General features: G+C 55.9%; 1 protein-coding gene across 2 annotated transcripts in view; it reads right to left on the bottom strand.

Moving 5' to 3' along the window:
* LOC137842646 (collagen alpha-1(II) chain-like) overlaps positions 1 to 16,167 on the bottom strand; it is a 69,452-nt gene extending 53,285 nt beyond the window's left edge. For both annotated transcript variants that reach the window (XM_068656957.1, XM_068656958.1), the window contains exon 1: positions 16,020 to 16,167. In XM_068656957.1, coding sequence (XP_068513058.1) covers positions 16,020 to 16,116 — 97 coding nt within the window. In that variant the 5' untranslated portion in view covers positions 16,117 to 16,167. The remainder of the gene's footprint in view (positions 1 to 16,019) is intronic.
* Positions 16,168 to 17,467: the final 1,300 nt, after the last annotated feature.

The raw sequence follows: 17,467 nt of genomic DNA, 5'->3' as shown, positions 1-17,467 counted from the left end.
CATGCGGGGCTCTGTCTGAGGGGATGATTTTCCTCTTTCATATTTTCTTTTATTCCGTGCGAGTTAACTGTAGTTAACTCAAACACAGACAGCTGGATTAAAACTGAAAGTGAAGTTTTGTGTTTAAAACCTGAGATTTTTTTTTCAGGACATTTCAAAAAAAAAAAACAAAAACAAACCAACAGCTGCAAACAAACCAAAACAAAACAAAAACAAAGAAACAAAGAAATAAAAAAAAAAAAAAAAACTAATTTATTTGTAAAATACACAAAACCAAGCTGCTGTAACGGCTCAGTACAACACACTGAGCTGACTCTCCTGTGATCAGGACCACACAAATTACCTTCTTTTCAGACACGTACAGGTTGAAAGGCACCAGAACTCCTCCAGCCCAAAGCCTGCTTGGCCCATAACCCAGCCTGCCACCTCTCCAGCTTCACCAAAGCCGTCAGCCCGTGCCACTGCCCTGCTGCCTCTGTCTGACCATTAAGAGGAAAGAGGACAGCTGGAGCCGTGGGCTAATTTCCCAGGCTGAAAAAGAAGGGTTCACTAAACTGAAGCAATGTATCACACAGTGCTCCAAAACTGCCAGGATTTTTTTTTTTATAAACCACATACTGCATCCAGCATCGCAGTGGGAGAACTCCTGCTGCTGCAAGGTTTCAAGGTTTCTTCTTCTGAGACATTAAAATGTTCTCAGTTTGTGGAAAGTAATCCTTGCCACCTGGCCTTGTATCAGAGTGCCAGTGAGTGCGACAGCCCCACCGAACTGCGGATCTGGGGGTTTTCACGTTTAGCTCCAGTGGCTCTGTGCTTTGCCAGCTGTTCAAGGGGCATCCGTCCCTGATAACCTTGGGCCAGCAGCACCAAAGCCAGGCCAAGGTCTCAGCAACACGGCCCAGCCCCTGTGGGCAAACTGGGAGCAGGATGAGGAAGGCAGACAGGAGGAAAATGGTGTGGCACTGGAGGGGGGCAGCTCAGGGCATTGCCAGCACATCTATCGGGGCGTGTTGGGGTGGAGCAGGGCTGGCGGGCACCTGGGGACACCCTCACAGCGTCCCCATGGGACAGGCGAGCCCCGACACCTTCACACACCTCCTGGGCCTGGCAGGGTCGGTGCCCACATCCAGCACCTGCAGCTGAGCGGGGCAGTGCAGCCCTGCCTGCTGCCCTGGGCTCCACCAGCTCCTTCCTGGAGCTGTGCTGAGGATGCCCGGACCCGCGGCACAGACACGGGCATCCAGAGGCATCCGACACCCTGCCTGGGCAGGCTGCGTGCTCCCAAGGGAGGAGGGCAGCCAAAAACAGGGACCCCACTCCTACATCTCCTACAGTTCCCAACCCCTCTCCACAGCTCTCTCAGGAGCTCTGCAGACCCCCTGGATAAGTGTCCTGGAGGCTGCTGCAACAATCGCTCATGCTGGCTTTGCAGCAGCGCTCCCAGCCTTTGCGGCACAATTCAGTGCTCTGTCAGGCCTACATAAAATAAATAAATAAATAAATAAATAAATAAATAAATAAATTTGTTTTCTCCTTTCTTTCTTTTCTTTCTTTTTTTTTTTTTCTTTTTTTTTCTCCCTACTTTGGATTCGAAGGAAACAAAAAATAATGTAGGAAGTCCATCTGTCTCGAGCTGCTCTGCTTTCTTACCACACCTGCAGCGAAACAAATGCTTTAAGGAATCAGCTCAGCTCCAAACACCCAGTCATTGTCGTCCAACATCTTACCTGAAAAATAGAGGGCCAAGTTCCAGACATGCAAAGTCAGTGGAGCCGTTCCCCTCCTGCCATGTCCCAGAGACCAGGACACTGCCATAAAATGTGGGAAAGCCGGGGTCAAATGCCTCTTCTCCCTACACTGCCCAATTCCTGTGTTTCAAGAGCCGCTCTCCTCCATTGCTGCCTTGCGGTGCTGTGAGCTGGCTCAGCCACAGCCCCAAGAGCACAGTGCTGCTGGCAGCACCAGTAAGGGAGGGGCTGTTACTGGAGCTGAGCTTCCCTGGCACTGGCCGAGCTGGGTGCTAACCCCCCCGGGAGCAGCAATGGGCCCTGACTTTCCTTCAGAAAGCCACAGGTGAAGGACACGGGGAAGAGGCACAAGAACCCGTCCAGGTCAAGGTCCTGGGAGCCCCGTGGCATGGGGGCACGGCAGCACGGGCATGTTTTTGGCCAAGCTAAAGTGAAATCCTTGTTGGGGTGTGGGGGTGTTGAGGAGCTCCTGATGAAGCTTGGTTCTGCTCTGTGGGAGCTGCAAAAGCAACAAACCCAGGGCATCGCTTTGAACACCGCAGCCATCACCACCCGGAGATGTCAGCAGTCTCCTGATCATCACACCACACTCAGAGCAAGCAGTTCCTGCGCCGTCTTTGGTATGGCAACTGGTGATGTTACAGGCTTAAAAAAAAAAAAAAAAAAAAGAAAAAGAGGCAACTGCTCTCCTACGTGCTTAACCCACTTTCAGGTTTGAGATGAGAAGAAAAATCTACTCATTTATCCAGGCAAAGCAACAAGCATCCCTTTAAGTTAAAAAAAAGAAAGAAAAAAAAAAAAAAAAAAAAAACCAACCTTGAAACCTTGCTGCCCATCTCTTTCTTCAGGGCTTTCAACTCCTTTAGGGGGGCAGGGCCATGCACAACCCCAATAAGAAGAAGCCTTCTCCATGCTGCTCGCAACCTTGAACTTGAACCACACCAACCCACGCTCTCCACAGCAATATTTATAGGCTGGTATTAAGAAGGAGAGCAGACAGAACAAACGAGCAATTAACGGGGCTGTCTCAAGCCCTCTCCAAGCACGGGGAAGGGGCGAGGACAGTCCCACGCCAGCCGGGCTCTGGCTGCTCCATCAGGACATTTATCTCCGTACTCCCCATCCTATTCCATCTCCATCCTGGCTCCCCTGCCTGCTCAGTCTGGGCCCTGCTCTAATTTCAGTGGGACGGGGGCAGCAGGGGCTGAGCAAAGCTGGTGCCTGTCTGCATGGGATGCGTGTGCAAGGAGCACGCCTGCAGCACTGCAGGTCCCAGCCACGAGCAGCAACAAGCCCAGAGGCCAGGGCACCACTGTTGGGTTGGAGATCCACAAGTCTGGAAAAAAAAACACGTAACGAAGGCTGAAAATCCGCCCTGCCAGCCTCGCACCTCCTTTGTAAAGACACAGGTGTGCACCCTTCACATCTCCTCTGCAAATGGCTCGCTTTGGAAAATGTTAGTCCATGCTAACGTGTTCACAGCCTGCTCCTGCACAGGAAAGCTCTTGCTGAAGGTGGAAAATAAGCACAGCAAATAAAAAAACTCATGCACAAGTTATTTTAATTAGGATCAGGAATGCATTTTGCTGGGAACACCTCGGTCATCTACACTTAGTGCGCTTTAGATGGCATTGCAGAGCGGTCTTGGACCACACAAACGGATGCCTTTCTGGCAACAATAAGCCAGCAGGAATGCTCTGGAGGACATTTAATGTTCCAAACATGACGAGCATCCCGTGCAATGGAAGTCCAGTCCAATGTAAAAAATATAAAAACTACACAGGGTGGACACGGGGGCCTCAGACCTGCTGCTTTGCTCTGAAGATCTGGCTTTGGTAGAGAGCACAACTTCCTGACACAGAGACTGAATGTTCCAGCTCTGGACTCGTGAACAGCTCTGGGTCTCTTCACTTAGCCTTCCTGAGCCTCACAGCATGAGAGGGAAGCTTGGAAAACCTGCCTGCTGATGGTCCAAGCCGGAGGTTGAATGCCAAGGTTTGGAGGAGAATCTGGAGGCGATCTCATGGCTACAGGGAACCACCTGAAAGGGAAGCTCTTAGGAGATGCTCGGGGACTGCCCCCCTCTGCAGAGGGGTGAATGGTCCCCAGCACCCAGCTACAGCCCAGGAAGAAGGGCTGCTCCCCTTCCCCACGTCTGGGCAGGAGAAGACAAGGCTGTGGCAGAGACGGGACATCTGGGTGTCTGTGGTGGTCTCCGAGCACACAGCCGTGGGGGATTCACCAGGACGAGCTGATTCCCCCTTCCAAAGGGCCCCTAAAAGAGCCCCCACCGAGCTCCCTGGCTGGGAGCCAGCCGTGCACCAGAGGAGATGTGGCTGGCTCCTAACATCTGGAGTCATTTTGGAGCACCCCTCGCCCTACGACAGTCAAACCCTTGATAACTTCCAGCACAGCCACCAGACCCTTTCACTGGAGGAAACTTTTCCTGCATACCTTGAAAGGATGCCTGAGACACCCACCTCCCGGGGGGGCACTCCCAAGGACCTATGTCCCCCTAGCAGCCACCGAGCCATGAGCAAGCACCGCTGTGGGGCTGCAAACACATCCCAAAAGGACGAGCAGGGCAAACGCCTGTGCAGCACCGGCGCAGCTCTGCCAGCAGGCAGGCACGTGCGTGCCAGATGCTCCTTGTTTCGGGAGGAGGGGGGGGGCGAGGTTTGGGGGTCAAGGTCACGAGCGAGGGCTGACGCTGTTCTCTGCGAAGGGGCCGTGCAGGGGGAGAGGGAGATGTGCGGAAATACCAGCCTGTGTGTGTAAAACGGGCCGGGTGGGATCCACGGCCACGTCTGCACGTGTTTGGCTCGGGAGGTGCAGGGAGCCGCAGGGCAAGGAGCTGCCCTGTCTGAAACGAAGGGCTGGGGGGGATGCAGGATGGCTCAGCGTTACTGGGGACAGCCTGGGCAGCTCCTTTGGGCATCGCTTTAATGCCTCGGAGAGGCTGCAACCACCTGGCTTCGGGTCAGGCTCCAGCTCCTGATGCGATCAGCATCATGTATGGATCAGCAGCCGTAACAGTGTGAGACCGAGCACTTTCTGATCTGACTCCTACGAAGAATAAGGCCCAGGAGGTCTCCTGCTTAATTGCTCCTTTACGGCCAACACCTGTGGCTGAATTAGGAGAAACACCTTCCCTCTGGAGGAACCTTCTCGGCTGGATTTGAAGTCCTCCCAGCCGCTGAGACACAGCCACAACCCCGACCGTGAGGCAGGCCAGCAGTGAATTAAGCAATGTGTACAGCCAGCACATGGGCTGTTACAGCTAACGTGGGAGGTTACAATTAAAACCAGTGGAGCTGTGGAAGAAAATTAACAGCACTTTTATTACATAAGGTGTAGGAGTCCCAGAAGTCCACTCACTTGCAGGGGAAAAGCATGAGCGGGGTGTTACAATAAAACCAGCAATAAAGATTCAGAAAACAGCTTAATGTGGGCCAGTTCCTGATCCACTTATTAGAAAGACCCACAAAAACAGTTTGTTTTTTTCTTCTCAAAGCACATTCAGCAGCTTAAGGGCTTCTCCTGCAAGGTGGGGATGCATCGTGGACCTCCAGCGCTCAATCACAGCCGGTCTGAGCAGGATGCTTCAGCATCCCACGAGCTGCAGGTGGCCACAGAGATGGGTCCCCCCGCAGGCAGCACCAACAGCACGAGAGGCTTCAGCCTTTGTCTCCCTCCTGGTTCTCTCGCCCAAATCTTTCTTTTCTCTCTCTCTCTTTCTTTCTTTTTTTTTTTTTTTTCCTCCACTCTCATCATTAAAATATTCATAAAGCTCCACTGAGGAAAGAAACGCACAGAAGTCATTTAAAACCTGCTCACGCAAAGCTCACGGGATCCAACTTCAGAGCCCCTTTAATGACCTTTTAATAGCGCGTTAATGACCTTGTAGCAGCGCTCCTCAGAGCGCCTCGCTCAGCCCCTGCACACCCAGGAACGGAGCGCAGCATCCCCAAGGCATTCCCAGCCCTTTAATTGACCTGTTCCAGGACTCAGAGGAGTGTTCCTAATGTCACTTTGTCACACTGAAGGTTTCCCTGTGCCAGGTGCCTTTGCAGGACGCTGGCTCGCTCGCCCCACACACCGCCTGCTACCCAAGGGAAGCTGCCATCAAAAACATGGCTCTGAAAACAGCAAAACCCAAACCAAAGTCTCGAGAAATGCAGAAAAAAACTCAATAAAGAATATCCCCAAGCTCCAAGGCAGCTTCACCCCTCGCCCACGTTCCCCAGCTCCACCACAAGGATGGAGATGTTCCTTCCCTGCCAGGAGACACGCACGGAGCCGCAGATGTGAAACGCTGCGTGCCAGCCTCACGGCTGTGAGAACCAGCCTGTGCTTCAGGGATTGCACTGGGGGGAAAAATGTATTTTGGCTGACTTCAGAGTGATCCCTGCGGTCCCTGCTAACCCCGCTGTACCAGCGGCATTCTTCTGGCTGAAGGACTTCAAGTCGCTCCCTCCCCACCTCCCTTTTTAAGGAAAACTTAATCTCAGCAATTCGTTTTGAGGCACATACTTGGGAGAGAAATAGAAATTTCAAATTCCAGCTGGAGCTATTTCCCATATTCATCAGGAATTTCCAGACCTAGCCTGACACCAATTTGCAGATTTTTGTTGAAAAGTTGACAGCCCAGACAGAGAAGGCCAGACCTGCCCCTGGGGTGGCTTCAGGAAGGTTTTTTTTGCAGGTTGCCTGCAAAATGAATTTATTTCCCTCTCACTTTGCCACCCTAGAACCCTAAAGCCTTCATGCCTGGGGTCAATGCACGTCTCTCCTTGGAGCTGTGCCCCTCGGGGACAATTTGTGTCCGTGCAGAGGGGACACCTCTCGGCGTGGTGTTTCCCCACGGCTGCAGGGCTGTGCAGGGGCAGCAGTGCTGGCACCTGCAGGGGCAGGGGAAGGGAGCGCAGGAGCATAAGGCAGGGGAAGCTGGTGAAGGAACAGCACTTCTTCGAAATGTCATGTCTAGCAGGTTGGAAAAAAAGAGAGGAAGAGAGGAGCTAATGGAACATCAGCTGCCGCCTGCCTGCATTTTGTCTGGCGAAGCCATCTCGCAGTCAGAGCCATGACAGGAGGAGGGGAGGCAGGCAGCTGCCTGGCATCACACCCTGCTTCCCCGGGGGAAACGAGCAGCAGAAACGACAAAACAGCAAAGTGAGGAACTGGGGGCCCAGCCCCACCGTGTGCCACAGCCACCCCCATCCCTCCGCTCCCCAGCCCCATCCTGACCTCAGGGGCTGCAGATGTTCAATTCCCCGAGAACCACGGTCACCGAGGAGGTTGCAGCACACACCAGTGCCTCCCCAGCACCCCGAGCATCCTGGTTTTCATTGCAGCTGCTGTGATAAGATCTGCTCCAGCATCCCCCATAGCCTCCCGCAGTACGGCAGCAGAAGTCATCCTTCATCCGTCCCTGTGGGTCTGGGGCTCCGAGGGGCTTTGGGATGTCTTTGGGATATATTGCCTGCCTGCTGCTCCTCTTCCTCCACATCCCAGCGGAAATACTTCATGTCCTCCCTAAATGTTCCAACCTGGAGTACAGCCACCTTGCAACTGCGAGCTATCTGCATAATGCTCCTTGTTAGAGCCATCAGTTTTCAAGAAATAAAAGTTAATTATCCTTATTTTTTTTTTCCTTTAAGAAAATTGCAACTGCTGCTCAAATCCTTTTAGGAGACTCAACAAGACAAAACAATCTGTCCTTTGCTTACACTCTGGTGAAAACAACAACAGCAATCACCTCTTTTCCTCTTTTTCCCCCAGACTAACCTGAGGGAGCTGTGCCCAGCCCCTGCCCCTTTCCCCCAGTGGGTGCAGGAGGGGAGCTCTGCCCCCAGCCCATGGAGACATCGAACACAAGGAGAGCTCCGTGCTGAGCACCACTGCAGGGTTAGGTTGGATATCAGGAAGAACTTCTTTACTGAAAGGGTTGTGAGGCATTGGGACGGGCTGCCCAGGGAAGTGGTGGAGTCACCATCCCTGGAGGTCTTTAAAAGACGTTTAGATGTAGAGCTCAGGGATATGGTTTAGTGGAGGACTGGTTAGTGTTAGGTCTGAGGTTGGACTCGATGATCTTGGAGGTCTCTCCCAACCTAGATGATTCTGTTATGGGTTCCCTGGAGCAGGACAAGGCAAGGTGCATGCACATCAAGCCTCCTAGCGCTCAACACCAGCACCAGATCCTTGCCACGTCTCTCTCTGACGGCTTTCAGAGGTACATTTTTTGCACATGGGGAAGTGTTGCCATAAGAAAGGAGTGCAGGAACAAAACACCACTGCCTGCCCCTGCCTGCAGGATGCTCTCCGTGCCCATGCCTGCAGCTGACCCCGCGATCTTTGCCCAAACCCTCGGTCTCCTGCTCTCCACCTGGCCAGGGAACCACATGAATCCCTTGATGCAAGCAGCTGCTGCAACATGTTTAGGGCTCATCCAGCCTGGCACAAGCCCCCGGTGCTCAACAAACTCCTGTGACCCCACAAAATCCCACCTCAGGAGCTATCTCCACCCTTGCCCTGCTGCCCCAAGGTGACCAGACGCTCAACGCCTCTGCCCCAGCCGCCTGTTCTCAGAGCAGAGAAAACCTGCTGGCAGAAGCAGCGATGCTTTAAAAATAACCAGGCTGCTCGCGGAGAGATTTTGGATCAGAAATAGGATATTCTGACATTCCTCCCAAGTGAAATGTTCTGAAGGAGGGCTGTGGCAACGGACCATCGTAATTCATCTGGAGGGACCCCATGGGGCAGCATCCATCCCTGGGATGGACAGAGCTGTCCCCTGCTCGCTGGGACTGGGAGCCACCCATGGGGACAGGGAGCAGGGTGACAGTGGGGTGACACAGCCACCCAACACCCCTCGGGCTGTAAAGCATCCCCCCCGGCTGGATGTAGTGTGCCTGGGGCTGAATTGGCCCAGAAAGGAATGGATTATCTCTCTTTTCTCAATGGAGAACTTAAATATGATTTCTACAGGAATATTTTGTGCAGGAAAGCCCCCGCATGTCAACTGCAGGAACTGAGTTTTTGTGCCGAAAGCACACCAAAGACGTGGGGGAGGCGCTGCCAGCGAGCTCTGATGTGGGGCTAGGATCCCTTCCCAACAAACCTCCACTTTCTGCCAATTTATCTACTAATCGATTCCATCTTTCAAATAATGAACTCATTTATGAGGATCTCGACTATGTCAAAACCCCTGGTTTACTCCCTGATACACAAACTTCCCCATCGCAGAGCCCTCCCAGCCCCGGCCCCCCCCAGCACCCCTGGCCAGGGCAGGACCTGGCCTTCTCAGCTCAGAGCCACATCTGCACTTTGGGATGGCTGCAGCTGATAGTTTGGCCTGAAAGTGGTTTCCTTTTCATTTATTAAAAAAATTAAATATCGATGCATTTGGCCGTGTTTGCTCTCTCCAGTCCCCTGGCTGTGCCAGCTCTCTGGTGGCACTGGGGACAGTGCTGCTGAGCCCTGGGACAGCCGTTTGGGACAGAAGACAAAACAGACTTCATCAGATTGCTGGGGCTCGAGGGGGGACTGCAAAAAGGACACTTAAACCTCCGAGCACTAAATGACACATCCCCAAACTGCCGTGCCAAGGTGCAGCCCCAGCAGAAGCAGCCCTGGGCCCTTCAGGGGATGCCACCAGCCCCTCCACCCAGCCCTGCCCATCCCCAGGGGCACCACCCGCTCCTGCCTTACCCCATTGCCAAGGGCAAACCTGCAGGTTCTCAAAGTCTTGTGCAGATTAATTGGCTGGGGAGGTCCTTAACACAGTTCGGGAAGGTTGCACTGGCTCAGCTGCGCAGGTGGTGCTGCCAGCTCAGCCCCAGCCCCCTCCGGGAGCTGTGGGAATTGGGCAGAAATGTCTCTTTTTCACTCCAATGAGATTTACAAACCTTCCTGCAGAAATAATCAGGGCAGCGTGTATCTGTCTCGGTACTCAGGAAATAAATACTGCAATCCTCCATGGACTGGTCAAGTGTTTTGGACTGGCAACGCTGCCACAAGGACTTTAAAATGAGCAAGTATCAAAACAGGGGGCTGTACAAAGAGGGGTTTGGGTTTTATCACCTCCTAGCGCAATGAAGTTCCTGGGATTTCGGAGCCAGCTCCCCCTTGGCATTCCCAGGCAGAAACCCCACTGCAAAGCTTCCCCATCCACCTCCCGTGATCGTGGTGGGGACCAAGGGGCTGGGACCTCTGGTGGCCTCCAGCCCCGTGGGGATTGCTCGGCTGGTGGGCACGGCAGAGCTCAAGCTGGGTAATTAGCGCTGCACTAATTACCATCATCGCGGGACAGCGGCGCGCTGTCAAGGTTGACGTGCGCTGAACAGAAGCTGGGTTTTGTCGCTGAGCTGCTCCCGTGAGCTCTGGGGTGGGAAAGGCAGGGGAGGAGGATGCTGTCGCAGATTTTTTTCCCCCAAATGACAGCCACAAGGGAGCAAAGCTTTTCAGCCAAGAGACCCATCAGAGGGGCTGCGGGTTGGGTTCATCCCTCGCACAATGAAGGGACGCTGGGGACAAGGAGTCCCCTTGCCATGTTCTGTTCTGCTCGGGTTGGTGCTCTCCTTTCAACGCGTCCCAGCCTGAGACTGCTGCTGAGAGCCAGGGCAATTTAGGGACAAAAAGCCCAACCTGCTCTGTGCACATTGTGATTATTAAAATGTGGTTCACTGCGGAAGCCACCATCCCGTGCAGATGTCCCCATCCATCCGTGCCCTGTCCCCTGGATGTGGTTGGGTGGGAAACAGCAAGGGGGGGACAACTCGGGGCATGCAGGAACTGAAGGTGCCTGGGAACCAAACGCTGCCAAGGCTGCAGCAGCCTCCAGAACACAGCTCCTGGTGAGGATTTGTAAGCCAGCAGTGACTAAGGCAGGTTCTGGAAGCCCCTACTTCCCCACCCGGTTAGGTAAAGGAAGAGCCTCGCTTTCCAGGAGCTCTCAGCAACCTCAGCTTGTACCAACCAGACCTCCAGCAAGCCCAGCGAGGACACCTCAGCACCAGCTCTCCTCTTCAGGACCAGCCCAGAGCGCATTCAGCATCCTCCCTCGGGCAGCCCTGCGGCACCAGGAGCTGCTGATGGGCAGTGTGCTCAGCACTGAGCTGCAGAAACCCCGCAGAGATAGGGGCAAGCTCAAAGGACGGATGGAGCAGGCACCCCAAGAGCTCTCCAAGGCAGCTGGGGCAGCAGCAGGTGCCGGGAGGCTCAGCCACAGCTTTGGCAGCTCCTGGCAGGGGGGGAGGCACCTGCATTTGGGCTGTGCCTCCTGCCCCCAGCTCCCTGGTCCCACAGATGGGGATGCTGAGGCACATCCCAGCTGTGCCGGATGGGGTTCCCAATCTTTCCTCCTCAAACAACCTCAAACGGCCCCAAAACCCTGAGGAATGAACACCCCCCATCCTGCAGGGGGGAGCGGGGCTGAGCCTTAATCGCTCGCAGCTATCGAGAGCTGAATTAACGCCAGCATCCCCTGCCCACCCAGGGCTGACATCAGCCCCACGGCTCTGCAGAGAGTTTGTGAGAGCGGAGATTGATGTTTATATAGCACATACTGAACGTACACCGGGGGGGCCAGCTGCTTGGCCGGAGGAGGAGAAGGAGGAGAGCGGCTACGTAAGCCCAGGCAGTGGGGGCATCACCAGGCACCCGCTCAACAGCAGCAGACGGTGCCTTTCTTGCAAGAAACTCAAGGACGGGGCCATGCCAGAGCCTGTCCCAACACGAGGAGGGGACAGAGCAGCCCCACGCTGCATCGCAGCCCAGCCAACAGCCCTGGCTCACGCCCAAGCCCCCGTGTCCCCCCCAGGGATGCTGAATTCGGCCAGGGGTCTCCCAACAGCTCCGGGCGCCCCAGAGCAGCTGGAAGACGTCTGCCTGTGCTCAGACAGACACGGGCTGAGGCAAAGCAGCCGGGCTCACCGTGTTTATTTTCCCCCAGGCACGAGGCATACATCATCTCGCCCTGCTGCCCGGCGGGGTTTGCGCAGTTGTAAACCTGCAGCACGCAGACTGTCCATTACACTGCTTGTCTAGAAAATCCTCCCCCCAAGGAGAAGTGCATGTTTACCCTTCAAACCCTTTCCCAGCACGCTGGAATTTAAAAGCAAGGATTTTGACCCATTATGTGTGAAAAGTAAGGATGCAAGTGGCACCGGCATCCCTGGCTGCAGGGAAGGCAGCGGTACCTGGCTGTATTAATTCTGGGCAGGGGTAATTTTTGGGGCTGCCGGATCCACCCACAGCTGGAGCCAACCTGCTGGCACGGAGAGTGGGCACTTCAATAAACAACAGGGAAAGTAGGAAATGAGGCTGTGTCTGGCCCGCTGCTAGAGGAAAGGTTTAAGTTTTTATAACTCGGCCTGATCTGAAAGGATTTTGCGTGGGGATGCTGCCAAGCCTCTGGTGTGCGCTCCAGCTCACAGCATCACAAATAATGGCTAAAGGCAGCGGTCCTGGAAGCTGCTGGATGGTTTGGCTGAAATTTTTCAAGCAATTCCCCATGAGGCAGGCGTACAACAAGCGTTCAACCCAAACCGCCAGAAGCACCCTCGGGGATGCAGTGGGCTCTGTGTGTGCACCCCCCACGTCCCTGCACCCCCACAGCCCTGTCCTGGACAAAGGGACCAGAGGATTTGGGGGCAGGGGGCACTGCCACCTGGCAGACAAATGAGCAATGAGATCCTGCACTGGAAGGTGGTGCTCAGCGAGCTCAGGCAGGTGACAGAGTGGTTTCCAGCTGCGAAGGCAATTCTCACCCAGGAATGAGCCACCTTTGTCATTGTTCCCATTTTTTTTTTTTTGGGTACAATAGGACATTTTTTCACATCACATAGGAAACCAGAAATGCTGCTTCACTGCAGAAACCACTGTGCAGCATTCTCCCTTTATTTCTCCTCCTTTCTGCAGGGGAGAGGAGCCGACATCCCCCACCCACAGGTCCCACACCAATCCACCGCCCTAATAGCAGACAGCACTGGGGGATGTCAGTGAGCCCCCAGGGCACATCCCCATCACCCCTCCGTGGGGCTGGGACCCCCGACCTGCCGGCAGAGCGCTCCCCCTCTGCATCCCGGAGGGTTTCCAGCAGCTCCCACCCTGAGCACAAGCACCCTTTGTGCCTGGCTGCCCCCCAGCCCCAGGGGCTGGCTGTAGCAGGGTCACCAGAAGGACCCTCACCCCGTGCTCATATCCCTGCTGTCCCACATATTTCATTCTCTTACTTATTCTGAAGTACTCTGGGATAGGAGGTGCTTTGTGAGCATTTCCTGGCGGGCTCTGCCCTTTGCTGGAGGCTCTCGGAGCTCCTTCGAGCCTGAAATTTGTCGTTCACAGGGGCAAGCAGCCCCAGGGGACCAGCACACAGCTGCTCTGTGGCAGGCGGTGACCCCTGCGTTCAGGCCACTTTGAGAGCGTGGTTTGGGGTCTCGTGAGGGGAAAAAAGCAATAAGGTCATATAACAGCATGACTGAGGACCCAGAGCAGTGTGCATGCACTGGAGGGTCAGATGCAGATGACATGAGGAATCCAGAACTGCTATTTCTGGGTCCTTCAGCAATTTGACTTGCAAACTTGTTAAGATTAGCATGATTTTGTAAGCTTGATATACACACAGAGACTAATGTGATGTATACGGTACAGAACATCAGCTCTGTACACACACAAACAGCACTAGCACCTTGCAATTCATACCTGATTTTACATATCTACATTAAATTTTTCACTTACCAAGCCCACAAACACATCCTCATTACAAGCACACCCCAGCATACGGCCCCAGCCCCGAGGAGGTTGCTGCAGGATGCTGTACGTGACATTTCAGAGCACCACATCTCCAGGAGAATAAATTACTGAAAGACAACTTTCACCAGCCCTCGAGCAAGAAATGCCATCTGCAGGAGCCAAGCGCTGCATCTTCAGATGCCACTCATCCCTTAATTAAGCCGATTTTAATTGGGTGACTCTAAGCTTTAATTAATGGCAAATTGTTCACACACACGCATTTTTGGGTTGCGCTGGCAGACGGAATTTTCCTGGTTTGGGGAGCTGGGTTGCAGTTATGGTTCCTCCTTCTAAAACTGAGCATCCCAACCTCTGTGGGCACATCTGGGCGAGGGGGGGAGAGGGGAGAGGCTCAGCTGGGGCTGCAGCAACCCAAACGTGGGGAAATGTGCTCATGAGGGATGGGACCATGTCCCTGGTGCCCTGGGTCCGGCCCCCACCCATTTCTGGCACCCTCGGTCCTCCCGGGATCATTACTGAGCATCTGCTGGTGACAGCTGCAAGCACAACGCTGGTGACAGCTCAGTTCCCCTCCTGGATGGGCACCTCCTGCTTTGACAGCCCAAAGCTCCCCGTGGGGCTTGGGAACATCCCTACTGCCTTCTCCTGAGCACAAGCCATCTGAACCTTCCTCCAGATAAGAGCAAAGGAAGGGATGAGGGCTGGTGCTGACCCCATGGTGGTGATGCTGCAGAACCACCAGCTGCTTGCTCCCCTGACCCACGCAGACCAGCAGCCATCACTCAGCCCTAAAACCACATGAAATCAGCCCGCTGTGGGGCTGGGTACGAGGCAGGACCCCGTCAGCTGGGAAAGAGGGGGGAAAGCTGGAAGCTGAGGGTGCACAGGAGAAGCCGGGCACTGGATGGAGGAGTTGTGGTTATTGGGGCTGGGGGGGCACAGCAGGGGCACAGCCTCAGCCCAGAGAGCTGCCTTCTTCTGTGTCAAAGCCCCCCAAACCCATATATTTGTGGCACCACACCTGGTTTCCTTGGGGGACCTGCAACACTTCAGAGCTGCAGGAAATCTGCCCAAGCCCATGACCTGCACCAGCACAGATGGCAGTAATCGAAGGTGAAGTCACACACCTGGCTGTCCCCAGGCTGCCTGGAGAGCCCTGCTCCCACCCTGCACACAGCCCCCTACCTCCCCGCAGTCGTTAACTCCCAGCTTCCTCGCTTCCACCCCAAAATCCCCCCGGTGCCTTATCCACGCTTGGATCTCGCTCCAATTTCAGCCACTGGAATGCGATTCCCAGCTCGGTTCCCAGGCTGTGGGCTGCATGGCTGCAGCCTCATTTCCCAGCCAAGGTTCAAGCGGAGTTAAGCTCCGCTCAGATAACTCAGGGCTTTCCCTCTCCCAACCACATTCCCACCGACCAGGCTCCAGGGAAGCCTCCGGCACGCTCTGCCCTGGGCCAAGCACGCATGTTTCGGGCAGGAGCTGTGCCGTCGGGGTCACCACCTCTGAGCAGGACCCATGGGCATTAGCACAACGCAGGCAGGGTAACGTTTGTCTTAGCACAGCAAACATCTCTTTTATATCAGCACGGTGGAAGCGCTCCCCCAGCTCACCACTGCCAGTGACACGTCCCAGCCCCACGCTCCAAATTTTGGAAGCTGCTCGCCAAAAGCACTCGGCCACCCAGTCCTGAGCCCCCTCCTATGGGGGGAGCCAGGACCCTGCTGACCCCCAGCCTGGACAGGAGCCTCTGCCACTGGGAACGAAGGGGCCCAGCGCTCCCAAAAAGTTTCAGTGAAAGTTTCCCGACCGTGACCAGCCGCGGAGGGGAAAGGCGAGGGATGTGGAGACACTTTGTAGTGCCCCAAATTTGAGTTCCATGCCCACAGAGAGGAAATAATAGGGATGTGGAGACACGTCACAGCACCCCAAACATAAGTTTCATGCCTGCACAGACACGTTACGTGCTGTTACACGTATGTTGTGTGATGTTACACACCCGAGGAGCCCTGCACACTCCGGCTGCCCTGCTCCTGCAGCAGGACCACCACCGCGCCCCCCTCCAGCACTGCCCTGCCACCGAGACCCCTGGAGCCACAATGAGCCCCCCCACTTCCCTGCCACACGCTGAGCCCCCCCAAATTCACTCCCCATTAACTGCAGCCCCCCAGGGACATGCCTGCCAGCCCCCCAGCTCCCCCCATCCCAGCACCAGCCGCGACCTGGGACGGTGGGAGGTGGGACCCCCCCCCCCCAAAGCACCCAGGACCCCCGAGTACCGGGCCGGGAGGTCAGCCCCGATACTGCAGGAGGGGACAAGCCTCACTGCCGTGCCCGGGGCTGCAATCCTGGTTGAACAGTGCATCCTAGCGGACACCGCCTCGCCTCCTCTCCCGGAGCATCCCCACCGGTCGGCGGGGAGCGTGGAGAGCGGGGACCCCCGGGCGAGCCTCCCTTTGCTCCCCCCCTCCTCCTCCGCCTCCCATCCCACCCCCGGGGGGGGGGTACAGCTCCTACCTGGGTGCATCCCAGAGCCCGTCTCGGGGGGCTCCAGCCCCGCTGCTCCCAGGGGCAGGGCGCAGAGCAGCGCCAGAGCCAGCGCCCCGCAGCGCATCGTGCGCCCCGGCCCCGGCCCCGCTCCCGGCACGGCGCATCCCGGCCCCGCCGCCCCCGCCCCCGCCCCGCCCCGCGGGACCCCCGCAGGGAGGGGAGGGCGGGGGGGGGGACACCCGACACCCTCCCCTCCCCGGCACACAGAGGGGGGGGACACGCGTAACCCCTCCCCCGCCTGCACTGCCGGGCTGTGCACACGCAGCTGGGGGCGCAGGGGTTAATGATGCCCCCCCCCGGGTGTTTTGGGCAGCGTTGGGAAAGGAGACTGCACCCCCCCCCCCCAAAAAAAAAATAAATTAAAAAACAACCCACAAATGTTGATGCAGCTGTTACTGGGGTGTTTATCCCCAATAAATAGCATTTGGGGCTGGGGGAAGGACCCCAACCCTCCTGCCAGAGCTGTTCTCGGATCTTCAGGGTTCCACCCCCCCTCTCCTCGCCCCCTTCTTGGCATTGCAGGGGTTAAACCCGCCCCGCCCCCCCTCCCCATGCTGGGGGCTTCGAGGAGCTCGGTGGCTGCGGTGGGCACCCACGGGGCACTGCCACCCCCCCGCTGCACCGGCCACAACCAAAGGGCATCAGGGCGGGAGGTGTTGGTGGGCAGGTGCCCCCCGAGTGAGTTTGCCCCATAAATGCCACAGGTGATGGCTGTGCATCCCTCAGCCCCATGCCCCCACTGCATGTCCTGCTCCTCTGTCCCCACCTTGTGTCCCCAGGTCGTGTCCTGCTCCTGTCCCCACCTCCCAGCCCTTCCCCTGCTGTGCACCGAGGGCATCCCAGAGACGAAGGTCAGAAATACTCAAGGAGCCGCTTGCTTTGCAGCACAGAGGGTTTTATTCACCAAGAACATGTGATACGGGTTTGGCTTTTCCATCTCAGGTGTTGCTGAGTCCCATCGATCTCCACAGCTGTGACCTTCTGGCCCAGCAGAAATTCTCCCGCTGCGTTCCTTGCCTGCCCTGCAGCAGCGCTCTATGGGGGATGTGCAACCTGCCTCGCAATGCAGAGGCTCTGCCCTTTGTTCCTTTCCCATACTGACATCCCGCTGCAGCAGCAGTTTTTAGGTGGATCACCTGCACACCCATGCCTTTTAAATGCTCTCCAACTCCAACAGGAGGAAAAAAAAAAAAAGATAAAAACTTGTGAAAGAAATACGTTTACCCTGCCACAACCCCGACTGCTCAGCAGCACCTTTTCATGCAGGTGATCACTTTGCTGAACCCAGTGACACAACCTCACCCGCTCCCTTCCTCGGAAAAGGAAAAGGGGGCTTTGCCCCCGGTGGGTGCCGCAGACCCCTGCGGGCACAGCTGGGCAGGGACGGTGCCTCCACCCCGCTTGTGCTGGGCTGG

This window comes from Anas acuta, chromosome 20, assembly GCF_963932015.1.
Source record: "Anas acuta chromosome 20, bAnaAcu1.1, whole genome shotgun sequence".
NCBI lineage: Eukaryota > Metazoa > Chordata > Aves > Anseriformes > Anatidae > Anas > Anas acuta.
Note: the sequence above shows the minus strand (reverse complement) of the source record. Positions and strands in the feature narration are given on the sequence as shown.